General features: G+C 43.8%; 1 protein-coding gene across 2 annotated transcripts in view; it reads right to left on the reverse strand.

Moving 5' to 3' along the window:
* LOC117059649 (disintegrin and metalloproteinase domain-containing protein 32-like) overlaps positions 1–20,912 on the reverse strand; it is an 85,638-nt gene that overhangs the window by 60,444 nt on the left and 4,282 nt on the right. For both annotated transcript variants that reach the window (XM_033171317.1, XM_033171316.1), the window contains exons 2-7: positions 11,739–11,815; positions 10,395–10,502; positions 9,075–9,140; positions 6,168–6,239; positions 3,398–3,564; positions 713–794 (exon numbers count right to left, since the gene is read on the reverse strand). In XM_033171317.1, coding sequence (XP_033027208.1) covers positions 713–794; positions 3,398–3,564; positions 6,168–6,239; positions 9,075–9,140; positions 10,395–10,502; positions 11,739–11,810 — 567 coding nt within the window. In that variant the 5' untranslated portion in view covers positions 11,811–11,815. The remainder of the gene's footprint in view (positions 1–712; positions 795–3,397; positions 3,565–6,167; positions 6,240–9,074; positions 9,141–10,394; positions 10,503–11,738; positions 11,816–20,912) is intronic.

The following is a 20,912-nucleotide window of genomic DNA, read 5'->3' on the forward strand; positions in this document are numbered from 1 at the left end:
TATTACACACTTAAATGACCAGCAATGTCAGGGACAGCATGTACACAAATTATATAAGGGAGGAATGGACTCGGTTTCTGTCAAATCTTAAAGCCACTCTGCCAGCATGACTCCAGTACAGGATTATATCCTAAGCTACTGAGTGCAGCTCCTCCAAGAATTGCACTGGAAAGCAAATACCCAAAGGCATGTGACTTATACTTACAGCAGGAACGGGGAACCTACCGCCCTCCAGATGTTGCTATTACTAATCTATTCTTATCTATCCATCCTTTTGTGGCAAAATAGGCTTTGCAGTGGTTTACAATGCAGGGGCGTAGCAAGGTAAATTGGTACCCGGGGGCAAAAAAATTTTGTCACCCCCAATGTGTAAAAAGCAGTTACAGACACATAAAAGTATAAACATCCATAATTAAGATATGCAATAAAACAATCCCAACAACAGCAATTTGAAAAGGCGGTTTAAGTTGAGAAACAAGTGCCTCTTCAAAAGCTGGCAGAATGCCAATACTAATTGGGCCTCTAAGGTTTCAGTAGGGCATTCTTGGATATCAGCTTCTACAATCCCCAACCAGCAAGGACAATGGTCAAGGAACATGGGGGCTGTAGTCCCACAACATCTGAAGGGTCACAGGTTACCCAACCCTGCAATACCTAAATCCAAGACAGGCAACATATACACTTTAGCTAAGAAAGTTCAGTGATACTGTACCAGAGCAACTCCTGCATCAAAATTCCGGAGGCACAGCTTCCCCATAAATCCTGCTCCTACATAAGTAGGTTTCTCCCTGTAACTAAAACACAAAAGTAGATGGTGGGCCATACACTTTGGAGTAGCCAAAGGGATTGTGTCTTCAAAACAAATGGCAAATTCTTCACATAATCAAGCAGCCGTGGAGAACATTACATACACAGTGGATTTCCCAGGACTTGTTACCACAGCTGGTCCCTTGCACACCATCATTTGCCCACAATCCCAGGTGAGCAATCTGCTATTTAGCTCTAACATCTGCTGGAATCTTTCAGTAGAAGGAAAATATGTTCCTGGCAGGGGCCTCTGAGCTGTGCTTCTATGCTTTCAAGTATCTCTGCTTGCTGTCCACTGGTTGCAGCTTTCTTTACCTACCACTCAAACAGTGTGAGTTTTTAAATTAGGTTTAGAATTAGATGCATGGTGAAGTAAGAGAAGGAGGGATAGTCCATGACACCATTTTCTTGTGCAGTTTCTGTATTGCATCTATGACAGGTGCTTTGCCAATTTGGTGCCGTCCAGTTGTTTGGGATTACAACTCTCATCAGCCACAGCCAACAGATAGCTGGATATGATAGAACCTGTAATCCAAAACATCTGGAGGGCACCAGGTTGGTGAAATCTCTGTCTCTCACATACCCTTCTGTTGAAGTTTTCTCTTGTGTTTTAAATTGGCTTTTCCTTAGATCCATCTATAATGTGAACATAAAATCCTACAGTTGTTCAAAGATGCATTTGATTTCTCTTCCATATGCTGCCCCACATCGAGAGCATTTAACATGGCACAACTATTATTTGATATGTAGACCTTTTTCATCACATCTTCATCCAAGGAACTCAGGCAACTCTGTGACAAAATGCTTCGTGGGGAAGGGCATGATATAAATATTGCACTGGATTCAACTAACTGGTCCAAACTTGTGCAAAGACTTAAACCAGCACAATGGGGCTTTCTCCCCTCTGTCCCCATGCCCTCTAATTGGCTGGAGGCAGGGTCCAGAGTGCTCCAAGAACAGCACAGAGGGGGAGGGGGAAGATGGTTCCATGGGGCAAGGAAAAATGCTTGCACTGACATAACATTTGTAACAGCGCAATGCTGGATTTATTCCTTGATAAACAAATACAGAATGCTGGCCCAAGATTATTCAGTGAGCTTCATGGCAGAAGAGGAATTTGGAAATGGGTCTCTCTGATTTAACTCTGGTATGCTATCTACAACACAGTGACTGATCATAGGCACTTTTTATTTTAGCTTTACCTACGGAAAGGTTGGTTCACTGTCTTTGGCCAGCTGCTGGTGCTCTTGCAATGCTATATTTTTTCAGTTAACTGCACAAAAAGGCTGGAAATCCTTTGATCCTAATAGCATAATCCCAAACCCAGAAGTAGGTCCCATTAAGCTCAACGGGGCATGCTCCTAGCAAAGTCTAACTGGTCTTAGGGCTGACTTTAATACATAGTTTCCTTTGTAAAACAGGAGTTAGCCACATGGAGCAGGGAATGGGGCAGCAACAAGGCATGGTGACATGACAGCCCTTGCAGGGAATTAGTACAGGAAAAAGGTTACCCTCCTCATCAGCCATCAGGGCGGCCACCTGCTTTTCCCATATGAAGCCCGTTAGAGAGACAATACACCACAACACTTCCAGATGCTTTTGCAGCCCCCTTTTCAACATGCAGCCTGGCTGCTGGATCAGGCCAAAGGCCCATCTAGTGGAACATCCTGTTCTCATAGTGGCCAAGCAGGATCTCAACGCAAGAGCACTTTTCTCACTTGTGAGTCCCACCAAGTGTATTCAGAGGCATTCTACCACTGACAGTGGAGGGAGAACATACCGGTAGTTATCATTTTCTAGCTGCTTGAGTTGTTAAAACATGTAGTCTCATCCCTCAGACCACCATGTAAGTATTTTTTTTAACTACTACATTTGGGATGATTTTTAAGTGGGAGGGGGGAATTCTGCACATGGAATGTGCAAACAACAAATGTAAAATGTAAGCACATGCACAACGGCTATATGAAGTGGATTAAAACTGACCTGTCTATCCCTAGTTTTAACAGCACTGCATTTTAATGGAAGGCCGTGTTATTTATATTTGCTACCTACTTTAAGGAAGAAATATTGTTGAAGGGCACAATGTTTTATAATAAATATTTCAGTAAAGGGTAAAAGCTATGGCTCAGGGGTGGAATGCCTGCTTTCCACACAAAAGGTCCCAGGCTCAATCCCCGCCAGCTCCATCTAAGTCTGAGAAAGACGCCTCTCTGAAATCTTAGAGAGCAATGACACTGACTGGGGCCCCACACTGTGGGTGCCCAGCATGCCCCACATCATGACGTTGTTGTAGTGCAGGACGTGAGCTCCAGCAGCGAGGTGACTGGACCTCTCCCACCTGAACTCCACAGTCTCTTCCACCCACCGCCCAAACTCCACACTCTCTCTTCCACAGGGCGTGGTGCCCACACGCCTGCCCCTGCATTTTGTGGGTGCCCAGCCCCTATATGTGAAATCTTGTGGGTGCTTGGGCACCCAGAGCCCCAGGGAGATAGCACCTATGTTAGCGAGTCATTATCTCTCAGTGTAGATGAGTATGCATACTATAGCAGTATTAGAGTGGTTCATATGAGAAAATATATCTCCTTACACTAACAAAAGTGCCAGATCATGAGGCCGCAGAACAAGATATGAATTTTTCCAACGTAAAAATTTTCGTAGTAACACATCGGGCTCTCCTGATGTTGAGATTTTATTATGGTCCGTCCAGAACTCCAAAGAAGATAGAACAACTGTAATATTAAGGCTAGAAAATATCTGAAAAGATGGAAAGAATGCAAGCTCAAATAAAGGCAGGGAAAAATACATGTTCAGCGGTTCCATCTTAATTTTTGACGAATTCATCATAAAGATTTGGGTGATAGTAAGTAAGAGCCTGGTCCTAATTTGCGCCAGAGTTCACTAGTCTGCCATTACACATACAAGAAGCCAGGGGCTCAGGGCTGGTGTGCCCATGAGGCAAATGTGGGGGAGGCCTCAGGGAGGTAGCCTCCAGAAAGCTGGAAGGGGCACCACAGTGCACACATTGCGACACACACACTGTCCGGGTGCATGCCGATAGTGGGCAGTGAGTGGTGAGTGCTGTGACAAATAGAATCAGTCACCCATGTCCTGGTATCAGATAATTCAATTAACTAATCTGTATGTTGTTAGTAGGGAGTGGCCATTCAGACAAATGTAAGGTAGCTGCTTTCAGGATGGGGGGATAAGATGGAGATAGTAGCCAGGTTTTGGCAACATGAAATGAGGATTCATGAATGTTATACTACATGTAACTTAAGTGTTAGATGCAGGTTTCTGATGAGTGGTTGTTGTTTTTGTATTGAACCTACTGGAATCTTGTACATATGCCAACAACAACAACAACAACAACAACAACAACAACAACAACAACAACAACAATACATTTATTATTTCTACCCCACCCATCCAGCTGGGTTTCCCCAGCCACTCTGGATGGCTTTCAACAGAACATTAAAAACAGAATAACCTCACTTCTCGCAGTAAGGGAACTGCTAGAAGGCCCCCAACGCTGGACCTCAGTGTCTGGGCTGAACGATGGAGGTAGAGACGCTCCTTCAGGTATACTGGGCTGAAGCCATTTAGGGCTTTAAAAGTCAGCACCAACACTTTGAATTGTGCTCAGAAATGTACTGAGAGCACATATAGATCCTTGTGCTCAAATGCTGCCCCCTCCCCATTCCTCTTTTAGCATGTCCACTTATCGTTTTAAACTAAACAGAGACTTCTGAACGGAGGAGGTTGGTTAGTATGAACTATGGTTTGTTAACAAGTCAAGATCCCACACCAAAGTTTGATCCTGGTTTGTTTCAACAAATGGTACTTTTAACTAAACAAAGTTCCTCCACCCCACCTCACCTGGTCCCAGTTCAGACATAAAAGAAACTCTAGTTAGTTTTAATTAGGAAGCAAGTAGCTTCTGATCTCCTTCTCATGGCCAGAAGAGGGGAGGAAAATGGGAAGTGTGTGAACCCAAGGTTCACTGCTACTAGTGTAAAGAGTTAGGGGTAGCCAATGTGGTGCCCTCCAGACATTGTTGAACTCCCATTCTCTTAAACCATTGGCCATGCTGGTTGGGACAGATCTGAGCTGTGATCTAACAACTGCTGGAAGACACCATGTTGAGCACCTTTGTGCTAAACTAAGTGTTGGCATCATCTGTCTTGAGAGACAATGGAGTGCGCCCCCAGGGGTGATGTCAAACCACTGTGTTAGCAGCACTGAACTGACTTCCCTGGGACACAAGCTTGGACCGAGCGTCTGGAGGTCCTGGGCTGCCCAGACAACAAGACCCCCCTCTTGGCCTCACTGACGTGGTCCAAAGGAAAGCAGAGCAAGGCGTCTGGCACCAGCTTGGCTGCAGGAGTTGCTGGAAGGAGGTGTACAAGGTGCCATCCAACTGTCTTAGGGATTCCACTCTGCATTTGTGTAGGGTTTATTCCTTAGCCTTTTCTTCTCCCAAAGATATCCCACAAGGCAGCAGAGGTTTAGGATCAGTGTTTTCCTTCTTCCCAGGATGATGAGCCTCATCTGCCCCTCACTTCCCTCTTCAAGATATGCAGAAACTGCTTTCTTGACTGTTGGACCCCCTCTTGGTCTCGTCTGCTCAATCTGCTGGAGCCTGTCTTTGCATGCAGGGGAAGTCCCTAACTCACCAAGGGGTTGAGACCCATTAGCTACCCTCACCTGGTTTAGCCGGCCAGCCAAAGCTGTTCCTGGGGTGTGGACACTGTTGTATGCTGACAGCTTCTAGGAACCACGGGTGAGAGCTGAGTGCAGGGTGGCAACCAAAGTAGACAAACTACCCCAGAAGGAGCATGATGTGTCCCCTACCAGAGGTACTACCCCTTCCCTAACACTCCATACACCCCTGCGTTAAACTATGGTTTAACATTATGTCCTAAAAGCATCAGACATGCCAATCTTGTCTTCTATTGTAGGGTAAGTACTACTGAAACCATGCATGCTGTTTAAGTTAGTCAAAACTAAGTGGTGTCTTGATTTAAATGGAATGTAATCTATACTAATTTAACTGGATCAAGACCTAATTTTCTGATATAACAGAACATAATGATCAGTGTTGGCCATTTAATTATTTGCATACATTATTTATATGCTCCCTTTCCAAGAGGAACATTTTATGTAACATTGTAATGTTGAAATAAGATCACAAGCCATGACCTCATGAGTGTGCATGTATTCCTATCATCCAATGCTATGCAACTACTTTGCCAGAGCAGATGCCTGCAAGACAAGGCTGTTAAGAGTGGTAGCCAAGTGAAAACATCCAAGTGGCTCTTGTTAGTACAAAAGAAAAACAAAACATGGCAGTCACTTACACTGTTGACAAAACCAATAAGCTGTGCTATGCTGTCGGTTACAATTTCTCTGCTTCCACCCAAAAAGTTGTACTGGAGAGAAAAACAGTTGTGTGCATCATAGCAAAAAATAAACAATAAAACAGACAATAGTTATGGTAGACTGCCAGTGTTGGCAACAGAACACTGGGCCACATGCAACTTGATCTGAGAGCTGAACCAGACGTTGGGCCAGGCATATATGGAAAAGAGATGTGAAGTGCTTTGAATGCACTTAGAGCTCGCCTTTCAGTGCATGTGCATCTGTAGGATAGCAGTGAATCAAACAACCTTAACAGAGTGAGATGGTCTTCAGGGTCCTCAACAACCTCCTGTCATGCTTGAATTGTAGTCTACTGCCAAAAAGCTAAGTGAGTATACAGTGTTATCTCATTTTATACTCAGTAGTAGCCCTGCAAACCAGATTAGATTGAGATAAAATGGCTAGGCCAAGTTGACCCTATATGCCAAATCTCACCATCTAAGACTAACACTCTATCCGCTACACCAGTGGTTTCCAAACCGTGTGCCATGGTACCCTGGGGTGCCTTGAATGATGGTCAGGGGTGCTGTAGGCAACCCTGGCCTCTGTTCCTCTTTCCTTCCCTCCCTTCTCTGATGCCCTCTTGCATCTCTGCCTCCCAAAGACTTGCACAGCTGTTTGTTGCAGCAGCCCTGGCTACAAGCTCTGCAGGCAAATGGTGCCTCTGAGGCTTGCCAGGGGATGCTGGTTGCAACCAGGAGCTGAGGTGGCCTCGGAGTAAGCAAGCAAGTAGGTGAGGGAGCCCAGCCAGCCAGTCCACCACCCTTATTGTTGAGAATGGCTGAACAAGTAGGAAGCCAAGCCAGTTATGTCACCATGCTGGCCTTTCTTGTGCTTGCTGTGTGCAATGCCTTTCTGTGAGCTGAATGCCCAGCACCAAAGGGAGCCCTTCTGCCCTGCAGGCCCAGCGCCACCCACTGCTGCCTCCCAAGGTGAGTAAGGTGCTAGCCTCATGCTCACCTTTGGCCTGTAGTGCGAGGAGGCCTCTCAAGAGGTGAACTTGGGGTTGCCATGCATAAGAAAAGTGGCATTTTGGGAATGCGGGCCTGACTCCGTGACTGGCTCTCTCTTTAACTTAAAGACTTTAACTTTCCCCTCATCCTCCTTTAAGGGGCTATCTGGAGTCAAATGCTACGAGGCTGGGAAAATAGGGAGGTACCAGACGTTTTGGAGACCTGTGAATCAACATTCTCACAGCTGCAGTAATTACTTGACAATAGTGAAATACGCTTGAGGTCTTTATCCATTGGTGGAATTATATTAAAGATCACAAAACACGGAACCCCCCATGGGGTAATTTCGTATATGCTAATTGTCAGACTATTGTGGGCTTTTGTCGGACCGGGATGGCTGTTTACCTCAGCTGTGGGCAGCGGCCGGCTGCCTAAGAAACCAACCATGCGTTCTAGCCGGAAGGCAGAGCCAGGGAAACAACTTTCTTTATTTTAGCTGAAGTTCCATTTTGTGAGTATGTTTAGGCAGTGATATTTTACAATGTATTTGTTTTCTGATTGTACTCTTTTCTAAGAAACGTGTAACCTCTGTTTTTTAATCTTTTACTTTTAATAAACTTTTGAATTATAGTTTTGTTGCCTTGTTTGCCTTTGGTTAAAGTGAGTCCAGCGCCTGGCCAACTCGGACCCTACCAGGTTTTATGAGTGTTATTTGGCTACACGGTAAAGTGTGCCAAGGTGTGAAGTCTGGGTAATTAAGGTAGAAGTGTGACTCCCTAAACTTCTATCAGACTTCACACACCGGGAGTGGTGGCAGCCTACTGTGAGTTTTGTTCTGCTAAAGGATTCTGTGAACCTCCTCTGCATTGTTTAAAGCTCCACTGGGCTCAAGAGGTGGGTAATTGGCTAGAGGGGGTTGCAGGACCACTACAGCGCCGCTAAGTCTGGGGGCATCCTCTTCCCAGGGCCTCTTTGTGGTAGTTCAGAGACCAGGGGCAGTGGTGGCAGCTGCCTGGAGCACTCCCAAGGAGAGGAGGCTGAGGGAATACTCCACAAGGGAGGGTGTTCAAAAAGGGGTGAGAGGCTGCCGACTCTGCAGGCAAGGGGTGACATAACTGGGCTTCTGAGGCTTGGAGTGTGTTTCCCCACAGGGCAGCCGCAGAAAGAATGTAGTTGGTGAAGGGAACATGGACTCAAAAAGGTTGAAAACCTCTGCACTGTCCGATGTGAAGCACATAGCAGTCAAGTACAACATTCCTAGAGTGAACATGTTAGAGGATGCTTTGTACCAGCCAAGAGAAAACTTCCTGTTTCCTCCTGAGCTGGGACAAACTTCCTCTGCATGTGACTAGAGGAGGGCATGGTCTAATCTGGCCCTCTCTCTGCCTGGGAACAAGAGCAAGGCAGGGAGCACGTCTCTCTCTTTTGGCTCTTCTCAATTTTGTTTTTATATGTGTGAGAAGTGACTGCTTGTTCGCAGTCACTTAGGAACTAATTCCCTTATGGGATAGTTCCACATATGCAATATACTTTTGTAACATAAGTCTGCTTTCAGGGATCCAACTGTGAACTGAATGAATGTGAGTAAACTACGTTTATATTGACTTTAATAAGATTGTCATGTTTATTCTTTTTAAGAGGGACAAGAAGGGATCTTACCAGGAATCCTATATATTTAGAGGCTAAAACTAGCCTGCAACAAGCTGTGCATTTGAAAAGGAAATGTTTAAACTCTGCTTAGAACTTGCTAACACAAGTTAGGAAGAGTATCATTAAACAATATATCCTCTCCAGCCTCCCTTAACATTCCCACATGCACAACACCATGCTTGTTCAATGAATTGCCCTTGCTAGCATTCTAAGAAGATGTGTTTCTCATGGTCAGTAACTTACCAAACCCTTATCCAAAACGATATATATTTCTATGTATCTGTGTACTTTAGTGACATCTGACAGTGGCTGAGGAAAGACAAAATAAATCACATTTAGTAATAATTTTTGTATTTTGGTCCCTGGAGCTTTTATAATGCAAAATGGGTTAAACGTTAGCAGCAGATTACTAGAACCAAGCCTGCATCAAGCTGCCCCACTGAAAAAAATCACTTCAAAAGCTGTGCATTTGTCCAGTTCACTTAACAGTGGTACTCACTTTCCCAATTTATTCATCTACAGAAAATCTCTTTAGTATAGGCACCAATGCACTGAAGTCCCATTGCTGTCTAAGAGTTTCAGCAGAGGAGTGTGGATAACGTTTAAAAAATCCAAAGCAGCATGGGGGAAATATGCATGGCTGTGCCCAGAAAGGTATTTTGGTATGAAGTTTAGCATTAGGGCTTGATGTTTGGAGGCAAGCAGTTATTGGTCAAGACATGAAGCTGAGAGTCAAGCAAGAGGGCCATCAAGTCAACCTGATGGCATTATTATTTCTTGAATTTATTCACCATTCACTAGATAAAATGTATTAAAGTGTCATAAAAAGGACAGAAAGTACAGAAGTACAGAAGTTTAAAACAAATATCAAAAAGAAAAATAAACTAGAAGTGTTCATTCTGCAATAATATAGAAAGGGGCTATACGACCTCAATTAGGAATCAAATGCTTATGTGAAAAGGAACATTTCCTCCTGGCACCTAAAAGTTGAAAATGGTGGTGCCATGTGCACCTCCTTGAAGACAGCATTCCACAACTGGGGAGTCACCAGTGAAAAGTCCCATTTTCAGGTTGCCACCATCCGCACTACCCTCAGAGAGCACCCACTAAAAAGGGCCTTGGATGAGAAACACAGGCAGGCGGCTCAGGATGGCCCCACTTTGCTCCATTGGGGATGGAATCATTCTGGCGGCATCAGCACTGAGGGCTGGCATCCCTCCACCCAGTGCGCATGCACCCTCCCCCCCCCCACCTGGCACATGCACGCACGCACACCAGCAACCGATGCTATTCCTTTCCTTTTTAATTTTTTAAAAATTTATTCTCCATATCCTGTGCACAGACATCCAGTGCAGGTAAGTTATGCAATGAGCATACAAAGGCAAATACAGCACACCTTTTTCTACCCTAGTAGCTATTGTCTATTTTATTTTCTTGCATTGCATCTGTATTGTAAGCCTACTAACCCGAGTTCTCAGGGTGGACTCCAAATAAAAAATGAATATCAAGGGTAATTACTCCTAAAGGCCAGTTTAAGTATGAAAGAAACCTCATAGCACTTACCACAGTATCTGAGAGCAGCTTATAAGGCATGCCCTCACTCCCTAGTTGTCTTTCTGTAGATGGCAAATCTTCTCTCCTAAGTGGACTCTGGAGGTTTTTGTTGTTTATCTGATAAATCAGGTGCTCAAAATTAGCTGAGGATTTCAAATGCTCAATTCCATAGCTGACATTCTCAAACTGCAACAGCCCTCTGGAAAAAATAGAAAGTACTACTAGCCAAGGTTCAATGAGACTATAGCAAAAGTGAGCTTAATTAACCTCAAACCCGTTGTCGGATGCTAAGAATGTCTTTCATTACTCCCTTTTCGCTCTGAGCACACGATACCCCACCTCACACACAGTGGCTACCTGATCGCTCCCAAACAAACTCCCATTCCTTATCTTTCACCTCACTTCCACGTCTCTGTGCTCATGTCCCAATAAAATCCTGCCCATGACTTTTGTCTCACCTTGAACACTCTCAGCCCCTTGAACACATCCTGCTCCACCCTTTCCCCTTGGCTACCCTTCGATGATGCTGACCCTCTCTCTTCCTTTGAAAACTAAGGGCTTAGCCACACCTATCTTTGGTCCCACACTTTCAGGCAGAGGTCCAGGGTCCACCACTTTAATGCTCCATGTCAGAGCAGTTTCCTGCCCACCCCAAGCATTTGGGGTTAAAGCTGAATCAGTGCAAACATCCATTTGGGTTTTCCAGACTGACATTTGCTCCAGTTGAGCTTTAAAGAGTGTGTTTTCACAGGGAATGCAAAGCTAAAAACAGGTGCTCAGACACAGAGCTTTAAATTGTGGGCTCTGTCAGGAAAGAACAGAGGAAAGATAAATGTGGATAACCCCCAAATTATTCCAAGAAGACATTATAGAGAAGCAAAAGGCTGGCATAAGGACTGCCAATCCCTGAAGTCTGCTAGCCCTGTGTTGGGCACACAGTATCTTAGGGTACAGGCCATCTCCTCTGGATACCTCATACAGGGACAGGGGTATTTGGCTGTCTACTGGAATGCTTAAGCAGGGCCTCCACTTATGCTCAACCTGCATGTTTGTAAATAAGCTCAAATATTACAAAACACAAGTAAGTATCCAGTGATTTACTTCCAAAGGAGACCAAACCTGGGTAGGCACCACACCTGGGAACTTTCCACTGCTCAGAGAAGAGTAAATATCTTGGGCTGCTGTGAACTTCCACTCACCAAAGTCAGGAGTGTGAAGCACAATTATGGGGATGGGAGAGACAGGACATGTACTGCATGTACTTTTATGAAACACCTGGTGCCTGGATTATGCCAGGGACAGGTTGCTGCTAGGCTTGACAGATAATTGATTTAGGCTGTTTAAATCTCTTACCTGAGCCCATAACAGGTGCTGAGTATTGCAACAGAGTTTGGGAACCCTTGTATGTATCCTTGATAGAAGCATTCGCCCTAAAGATATTTTTTAAAATTAGAAAAAAGCAATTGATGCAGCATTTACACAATTGAAATTCTCTACTAACTAGCCTTACATGCAGTTTTTAACCCTCACCCTCCTGCCCACAGTTTCAATTCCCCCTGAATTGTGCTTCTAACCCGCTTCCATCCGTTCAGGTCAATGTGCCAGTGACAGCTTGTCTTAGAAAGAGAGAGCCTTGCCACAGTTATTTGTGCTTTTCATGTGAATTATTATTATCTATAACATGTGTACACTCCCATTCATCCAAGGATCACGGGGCAGTTTTCAATGTAAAAACACAAAAATAGATATTGTGGTAACAAACAAAAACAATAACCACCACCCACCATTTAAAAGGCCATAGATTGTTTAATCAGCCAAAGGCCTGGGAGAAGAGGAATATGTTCTTGCCTGGCAGCTAAAAATATGTAACAAAGCTGCCAGGTGAGCCTCCCTGGGAGAGCATTCCATAAGCAGGGAGCCACCCCGGCCATTCTCAGGTTGCTGCCCTCTAGGTAAAGGTCAAAGACCCCTGGATGGCGACTATGGGGTGTGCCGCTCATCTTGCTTCAGGCCGAGGGAGCCGGCGTTTGTCTGCAGACAGCTTTCCGGGTCATATTGCCAGCATGACTAAACTGCTACTGGCACAACAGAAACACCATGACAGAAGCCAGAGCACACAGAAACGCCATTTATTTTCCTGCCACATTGGTACCTATGTATCTACTTGCACTGGTGTGCTTTTGAACTGCTAGGTTAGCAGGAACTGGGTCAGATCAGTGGGAGTTCACCCTGTTGTGGGGATTCAAACTGCCAACCTTCCGATCAGCAAGCCCAAGAGGCTCAGTGGTTTAGACCACATCACCACCTGTGTCTCTTACTTTACCTTTACCTGCTGAATTCTGCACCAACTGAAGATTCCGAACCATCTTCAGAGGCAACCCCACATATAATGATGGGTTGCAATAATCTAAGCTAAAGGTTACCAGAGGATAGTTTGCAGAAGTTAGGCTATGCCTGTCAGGAAAGGGGTGCAGCTGAGCACTCAATGCAGCCGAGGCCACTTGAGCCTTAAGTGGCAGCAATGGATCCAGAAGCACCCCCAAGCTGCGTGCCAACTCCTTCAGAGCAAGTGTAGTAACCCCATCGAGAGCAGACAACCTCCCAGCCATCCGCTCTAGGGAACCACCCACTAAAGGTGCCTCCGTCTTATCTGGATTGAGCTTCAGTTTGTTGGCTCTCATCCAGTCCATTACTGAGGCAAGACAACAGTCCAGCACTTCCCCTGCCTCATCTGCAGATTTAAAGGAGAAGCAGAGCTGTGTGCCATCAGTATATTGCTGACAACATACTCCAGAACTCTGGATGGCCCCTTTAGGACCCATTGCAGTGCATGGTATGTGGGACTGCTTTGGAAGATGGTCCAAAAAGTGCAGCGAATACATAACAGAGCAACTAGGTTACTAACTGGGCCTGGACATACAGAAGAACGCTTTTCACCAGCATAGCTTCCTAGCTCTCCATAAGTTTTCAGGCCTACTTCAAGGTGCTTATTTTGACACATAAAGCCTTAAGCCAAGTTACCTGATGGAGCACCTCTCCTTGTAAAAATATACCATCCCACCCAAGATCTGAGATCTGCCTAGGAGGTCCTTTTGGTGGTACCATTGCCATATGTAACTGAGCTACCAAAACTTTTAACAAGGCTTTCTCAACGGAAACCCCACCTCCCTGCCCCTGGTTGTGGAACACTTTTCCTCCTGAGCACCAACAGTGGTTAGCTTTCCGGACCAGGCATCGTGATGTTATATACAAAACTGAATTCTGAATTTTAGATGCTTTAATATTTCTATGACTATTTTGTGCTGCTTAACATGAGGCTCCTCATGAGACCGGAGGAACATTGCACGGCTGTGTGAAGGCTGCTCCCCACAAGGCCCTTTCCACCTGGCCTAGGGGGCAGGGCCCACACTCCCCAGCCCCACTGAAGAGGCTCCTCATGAGATCGGAGGAACATTGCCCGGCTGTGTGAAGGCCGCTCCCCGCAAGGCCCTTTCCACCTGGCCTAGGGGGCAGGGCCCACACTCCCCAGCCCCAATGGTTCTTGCATTCCAGGTTCCTTTTTTTTTAATTCATAATTTTTTTATTGGTTTCTTGCATAAAACAAATCTTATACATTACTATTACATTACATTTTATACTTTGAATTCACCATTGAAATTACAACTTCTCCTTCTATTTTACATACCACAAACCTTCATACATTACTTTACCATACAAATCCACCAACAATTAATCCCTCTATCCCACCCCTCCCACCTCCTCCCTCATCCCCCTGCTTCCCCCCTTCTTCCTCTGTTTTATTCTTCTTCTTAATTAGTTCATGCAGTTTTCTACTTCTTTATTGTTTCTATCTTGTAATCTAAATTATGTCTTTAATTTGTAATCTTCATATTGTCTTTTTTGCCTTATAAATTTTATATCTCCAATAAAGAATTATATGTTCAGCCATGAGTCTTATTCCACAGTTCAAATTCCACACATCCTATCCAAATATAGCATAAATTTTCCCCATTCATTTTCAAATGCTTCACTTCCTGATTGCCATATTCTAGCAGTCAATTTCGCTATTTCCATATACCCCACCATTTTTTGCCACCATTCCTCTATAGTAGGGGTCTGTTGCTGTTTCCAGACTTGCGCTAACAAAGTTCTAGCACCTGTAGTTGCGTACAGAAATACCTTCACATCCTTTCTCTCAATATCCTCTCCCACCATGCCTAACAGACCTGGAACTGACTGTGGCTCAGATCATCAGCTTCTTATAGCAAAATTCCAGCTTAAACTGAAGAAAGTAGGAAAAACCACTAAATCCCTTATGAATACACAGTGGAAGTGAGGAACAGGTTTAAGGATTTGGATTTGGTGGATAGAGAGCCTGAAGAACTATGGATGGAGGCTCGTAACATTATACAGGAGGCAGCAACGAAAACCATCCCAATGAAAAGGAAATGCAAGAAAGCAAAGTGGCTGTCCAATGAGGCCTTACAAATAGCGGGGGAGAGAAGGCAAGCAAAATGCGAGGGAGATTGTGAAAGATACAGGAAACTGAATGCAGATTTCCAAAAAATAGCAAGGAGGGACAAGAGGACCTTCTTAAATGAGCAATGCAAAGAAATAGAGGAAAACAACAGAATGGGAAAACCAGAGATCTGATCAAGAAAATTGGAGATATGAAAGGAACATTTCGTCCAAAGATTACCATAATAAAGGACAAAAGTGGGAAGGACCTAACAGAAACAGGAGACATCAAGAAGAGGTGGCAATAATACACAGGGGAATTATACCAGAAAGATATGGAGGTCTCGTACACCCTAGGTAGTGTGGTTGCTGACCTTGAGCCAGACATCCTGGAGAGTGAAGTCAAATGGGCCTTAGAAAGCACTGCTAATAACAAGGCCAGTGGAAGTGATTTATTTAAAATTTTAAAGGATGATGCTGTTAAGGTGCTACACTCAATATGCCAGCAAGTTTGCAAAATGCAGCAGTGGCCAGAGGACTGGAGAAGATCAGTCTACATCCCAATCCCAAAGAAGGGCAGTGCCAAAAAATGCTCCAACTACCGCACAAATACCGCTAGCAAGGTTATGCTTAAAATTCTACAAGGCAGGCTTAAGCAGTATGTGGACTGAGAACTCCCAGAAGTGCAAGCTGGATTTCGAAGGGGCAGAGGAATCAGAGACCAAATTGCGAACATGTGCTGGATTATGGAGAAAGCTAGAGAGTTCCAGAAAAACATCTACTTCTGCTTCATTGACTACGCAAAAGCATTTGACTGTGTCGACCACAGCAAACTATGGCAAGTTCTTAAAGAAATGGGAGTGCCTGATCACCTCATCTGTCTCCTGAGAAACCTCTATGTAGGACAAGAAGCTACAGTTTGGTTCAAAATCAGGAAAGGAGTATGACAAGACTGTATATTGTCTCCCTGCTTATTTAATTTATATGCAGAATTCATCATGTGAAAGGCTGGACTGGATGAATCCCAAGCCGGAATTAAGGTTGCCGGAAGAAATATCAACAACCTCAGATATGCTGATGACACAACCTTGATGGCAGAAAGTGAGGAGGAATTAAATAACCTTTTAATGACGGTGAAAGAGGAGAGCATAAAATATGGTCTGAAGCTCAACATCAAAAAAACTAAGATCACGGCCACTGGTCCCATCACCTCCTGGCAAATTGAAGGGGAAGAAATGGCAACAGTGAGAGATTTTACTTTCTTGGGTTCCATGATCACTGCAGATGGTGACAGCAGTCATGAAATTAGAAGACGCCTGCTTCTTGGGCGAAAAGCAATGACAAACCTAGACAGCATCTTAAAAAGCAGAGACATCACCTTGCCGACAAAGGTCCGTATAGTTAAAGCTATGGTTTTCTCAGTAGTAATGTATGGAAGTGAGAGCTGGACCATAAAGAAGACTGATCACCGAAGAATTGATGCTTTTGAATTATGGTGCTGGAGGAGACTCGTCAGAGTCCCATGGACTGCAAAAAGATCAAACTTATCCATCCTTAAAGAAATCAGCTCTGAGTGCTCACTGGAAGGACAGATCCTGAAGTTGAGGCTCCAGTACTTTGGCCACCTCATGAGAAGAGAAGACTCCCTAGAAAAGACCCTGGTGTTGGGAAAGATGGAGGGCACAAGAGAAGGGGACGACAGAGGATGAGATGGATGATGCACTGCTGAGAGATACCAAGCTTGTTGAAGAAGCCGCAAAGAAGATGAGAGAGTATTTTCAGATAAATTTGAATTCAGAAGTGGAGAAAAGAATTGTTTGGGACGCAAGCAAGGCAGTGATGAGAGGGTTCCTCATAAGGGAAAAAGCTAAAAAGAGGAAGCAACAAAATTTAGAAAAGGAAAGATTGTTGGATCAAATAAAAGAGAAAGAGAAGAAATTAAGAGGGCACCCGAAAAACCAACATATCCAGAAAGAAAGAAATATCTTGCAGTCCCAATATGCAAAAATTTTAAATCAAGAAATTGAATGGAAAATTAAGTTGATGAAGCAGAGAACCTTCGATTCGGCGAATAAATGTGGGAGAATGCTGGCTTGGCAGTTAAAGAAGAGACAGAAATTGAATACCATCACCAATTTAAAGGTTAAGGATAAGGACGTGGAGAATCCAGAGGAGATTAGAAAGTGCTTTCAAAAATTCTACAAACAATTGTACAAGGAAGAGAAAGTAGAGGAGAAAGATATTGAACAATTCTTGGAGAAAAATGGATTGCACAAAGTCCCAGAAGAGAAAGCAACAATACTCAACCACCCAATTTCAATTCAAGAGATGGAAGATGCAATTAACAACATGCAGATAGGAAAGGCCCCAGGACCAGATGGACTGACTGCAAAGTATTATAAGTCCTTGAAAGATTGCTTGATTCAGCCGTTGAAGGATGTGTGTAATGGACTGTTGGAGGGAGGTAGGGCATCTGACTCATGAAAGGAAGCATATATCACACTGATTTTGAAAATAGATTCTGATAAAACATCTATGAAGAATTACCGACCAATTTCGCTTTTGAACGTGGATTATAAATTTTTTGCAAATGTCATGGCCACGAGATTAAAAAGAGTGCTGAAGGATTACCGTATTTTTCGCTCCATAGGACGCTCCGGACCATAGGGTGCACCTCATTTTTAGAGGAGGAAACAAGAAAAAAAATATTTTTCTGGTTTTCCTCCTCTAAAAGCCCTGTTTTGTTTTGTTTTTTGTTTTGTTTTTGAGGATCAGCTAAAAGTTTTGCAGCTTTTTTTGCAAAGGGAAAAGCCCTGGGGTTTTGGGGTTGTTTTTTTTGGAGGATCAGCTAAAGGTTTTGCTGCTGTTTTTGCAAAGGCAAAAGACCTTTTTTGAGAATCAGCTAAAAGTTTTGCAGCTTTTTTTGCAAAGGGAAAAGCCCTAGGGGTTTTTTTGTTTTTGTTTTTGTTTTGAGGATCAGCTAAAGGTTTTGCAGCTTTTTTTGCAAAGGGGGAAAAGCAAAGCTCCTTTTGCAAAGGGGGAAAAGCAAAGAGGAAAAGCCCCATTTTTATGGGGTTTAACTCACATTTCTGAAAAATCTTAAGGAAAGGGAGCCATTTCTACTGTTTTCAGACAGATAATCTAATCAGCCAGTCACATGTCCTGGGGAAACAAACAACCTCCCTCTGCAGCACATTCAACAAAGGAGGGCGGGGCTGAAAGGGAGCCGGGACTCTTATCTCTCTCCCGATCTCCTGCTGATCAGCTGCTGAGCCGGTCCTTTCAACACTCCCTTTTCTCTTTGTAAAATAAAAAGCACAATCTGCTTTTGGCCCCTGGGCAATTCAGCTCCAGGGACCACCATTCGCTCCATAAGACGCACAGGTATTTCCCCTTACTTTTTAGGAGGAAAAAAGTGCGTCTTATGGAGCAAAAAATACGGTATATCCACAAAGATCAAGCAGGTTTTTTACCTGGAAGACATATAAACAAACTCTAAAAACCTTTCCAGAATGTACAATTTGTTGCTTGAGTGGCTTACAAAAGATGAAATGGTCAAATCTGTAATGATTGATTGGGCAAAAGATGTGGGACATAATATTATGTTAGAGGACTGGGAGAAGTTGTGGAGGGAAGGTATCAAATTCACTGCATGTAATGTTTTAAGAGAGAATATCATGAAAATGGTATATAGATGGTATTTAACGCCAGTTAAATTAGCTAAGATGTATCATGGAGTGAGTAACGAATGTTGGAAATGTAAAAAAGTAGAAGGTACCTTCTATCACATGTGGTGGACGTGCCCAAAGGTTAAGGACTTCTGGGAGAAAATTTACAACGAACTTAAAAAAGTGTTGAAAAACACTTTTACTAAGAAACCAGAGGCCTTCCTGTTGGGCATAACCAACCATGAGATACCCAGAAAAGACAGAGTGTTTTTTATGTATGCCACAACAGCTGCTAGAATTTTGATTGCTAAAAACTGGAAAGGTGAAGAGCTTCCAACAGTAGAAGATTGGCAGATGAAGTTAATTGACTATATGGAACTCGCAGAACTGACCGCGAAACTCCGAGACCAGAGGGAGGAGAAGGTGCAAGAAAAGTGGAAGAAATTTAAAGACTATTTGAAACAACGTGAAAAGTTGGACATTTGAAGTGAAATCAGTGAATATAATAGGCGATAGCTATACAATGTTAGGTTAAAATAGTATATAAGAAGTTAAGATTGTGATTTATATATTAGATGTTATGGTTATGAATAAGTTCATAGAGATAAGATAAGATGTTAGTATGTTAGTTGAAGATTAAGAATAATGGTGAATGAGTGTTAAAATAGTTACAAAGTTACTAAAGTAAATTAGAATTGAACGCAGAAGAGAGAACGTGAGGAAGTCCCCCAAGTAAGATTGGAAACAAGGTTATAATAATGAGATTGGTGTGTTCCCGTGTTTTTGTGGGGTGATAGGTATGTATTAGTTTTATTTGATTGTTATTTGTATTTTATGGTGTGTTTGTTTTTATATGTAGAATGTATGCTTTTTATTTGTTGTTTTGTGTGGAAATACCAATAAATTCTATATATAAAAAAGAGATGGTTGGACAGTGTTCTCGAAGCGACTGGCATGAGTTTGGCCAAAATGCAGGAGGCAGTGGAGGATAGGGGTGCCTGGCGTGCTCTGGTCCATGGGGTCATGAAGAGTCGGATATGACTGAACAACAACAAACCGCTTTGAGATTTTTCTTAAAAGTATAAAGTGGTATAGAAATTAAAAAAACAAACAAAATAAAAATAAATGTTGTTGTAACCCACCATGCAATCATTTTGAGGAAGAACAAGATCTTATGCATACCACTTAGGAGGGTCTGTTATGATTATTTGGTTCATACATTTATTTAAATAAATAATAATATTTTATTTTTACAAATAAGTAGCTTGGAACCACTTCAACCCAAGACCTGTGTTTCCTTTGGGGAATGAGGCACAGTGGAGAATGGGGTGTCTTTATGATATATGGTTTATTTACACATGCATACAACCTGATTCTAGATGGGTGGGAATCCCAGCATCAGGGCCGTCTCATCATAGGGGCTGGGTGGCGCGGTGCACCAGGGCGCCAGGCCCCCCAGGGGCACCCCCGCGAGCCCGCTGGCATACCAGGGTGGGCGGGCGGGCGCTCGCGCGCCAGCGGGCGAGCGGCAAGCCAGCTGCCCTCGGGAGCCACAGTTGGAGCGCTGGGAAGGGCGCGCAAAGTCCCGCGCCGCTCCAGCGCCACGCTCCTCATCCCCCGCTCGCCCACCTCCCTCCCGCGCTGGCCACCCCTCGGGGGATGAGGGACGTGGCGCTGGAGCCCCTCATCTCCTGCTCGCCCACCCCCCCTCCTGAGGGGCGGCCAGCGCGGGAGGGAGGTGGGCGGAGAGGCGGCCCACCGGGGTCGCCGAGGGATCATCGCGCCAGGGCGGCCGATCCCTTTAAGACGGCCCTGCCCAGCATTACACCCCAAGAGGACCTCTTGTGTGTCAGATTTTACAGGGACCTCAGCCATAGCTCTACATATCTCCCTTCTGCTTGCCGCTTCCAGACTGGAGGGGATTTTCCTCCACACTCACTTTGTGCTTTGGCATCTCCCCACCCCCTGCCACCTTCAAGTTTGCAAAACCAACACTTTCTTTCTGTTTGCTTACTTCAGGCCAGGGTGGATAAAAATCAATGATTTAAAAAAAATAAAATGAAAAAAATCGGATTTTTTTTATTTAAATAGGATTTTTTAAAAATAAAATGCTTTTTGGTGAAAATATATTACCATCCAAAGGTTATTTAATCATGAAATAAAGATTAGTTTTTTAATTATGTAGAATAAGGCTGTATATGTTTAATTTTTTTTGGTAAATAAATTCCATTAATCCATTCACAATGTCATTTATGTTCTTCCAGAGGTTTTTGTATGATTATTAGGCAGTTTCTCTGCCTACAAGATATTATCACAGATGCTTGGTTTACTTTTGCAGTTCTCAAAACTGAATTTGACTCAGCAGAGATCACATGCCTCTTCTTCACAGTAAAAATGTTAT

The sequence above is a fragment of the Lacerta agilis genome, chromosome 15 (assembly GCF_009819535.1).
Source record: "Lacerta agilis isolate rLacAgi1 chromosome 15, rLacAgi1.pri, whole genome shotgun sequence".
Classification (NCBI taxonomy): domain Eukaryota; kingdom Metazoa; phylum Chordata; class Lepidosauria; order Squamata; family Lacertidae; genus Lacerta; species Lacerta agilis.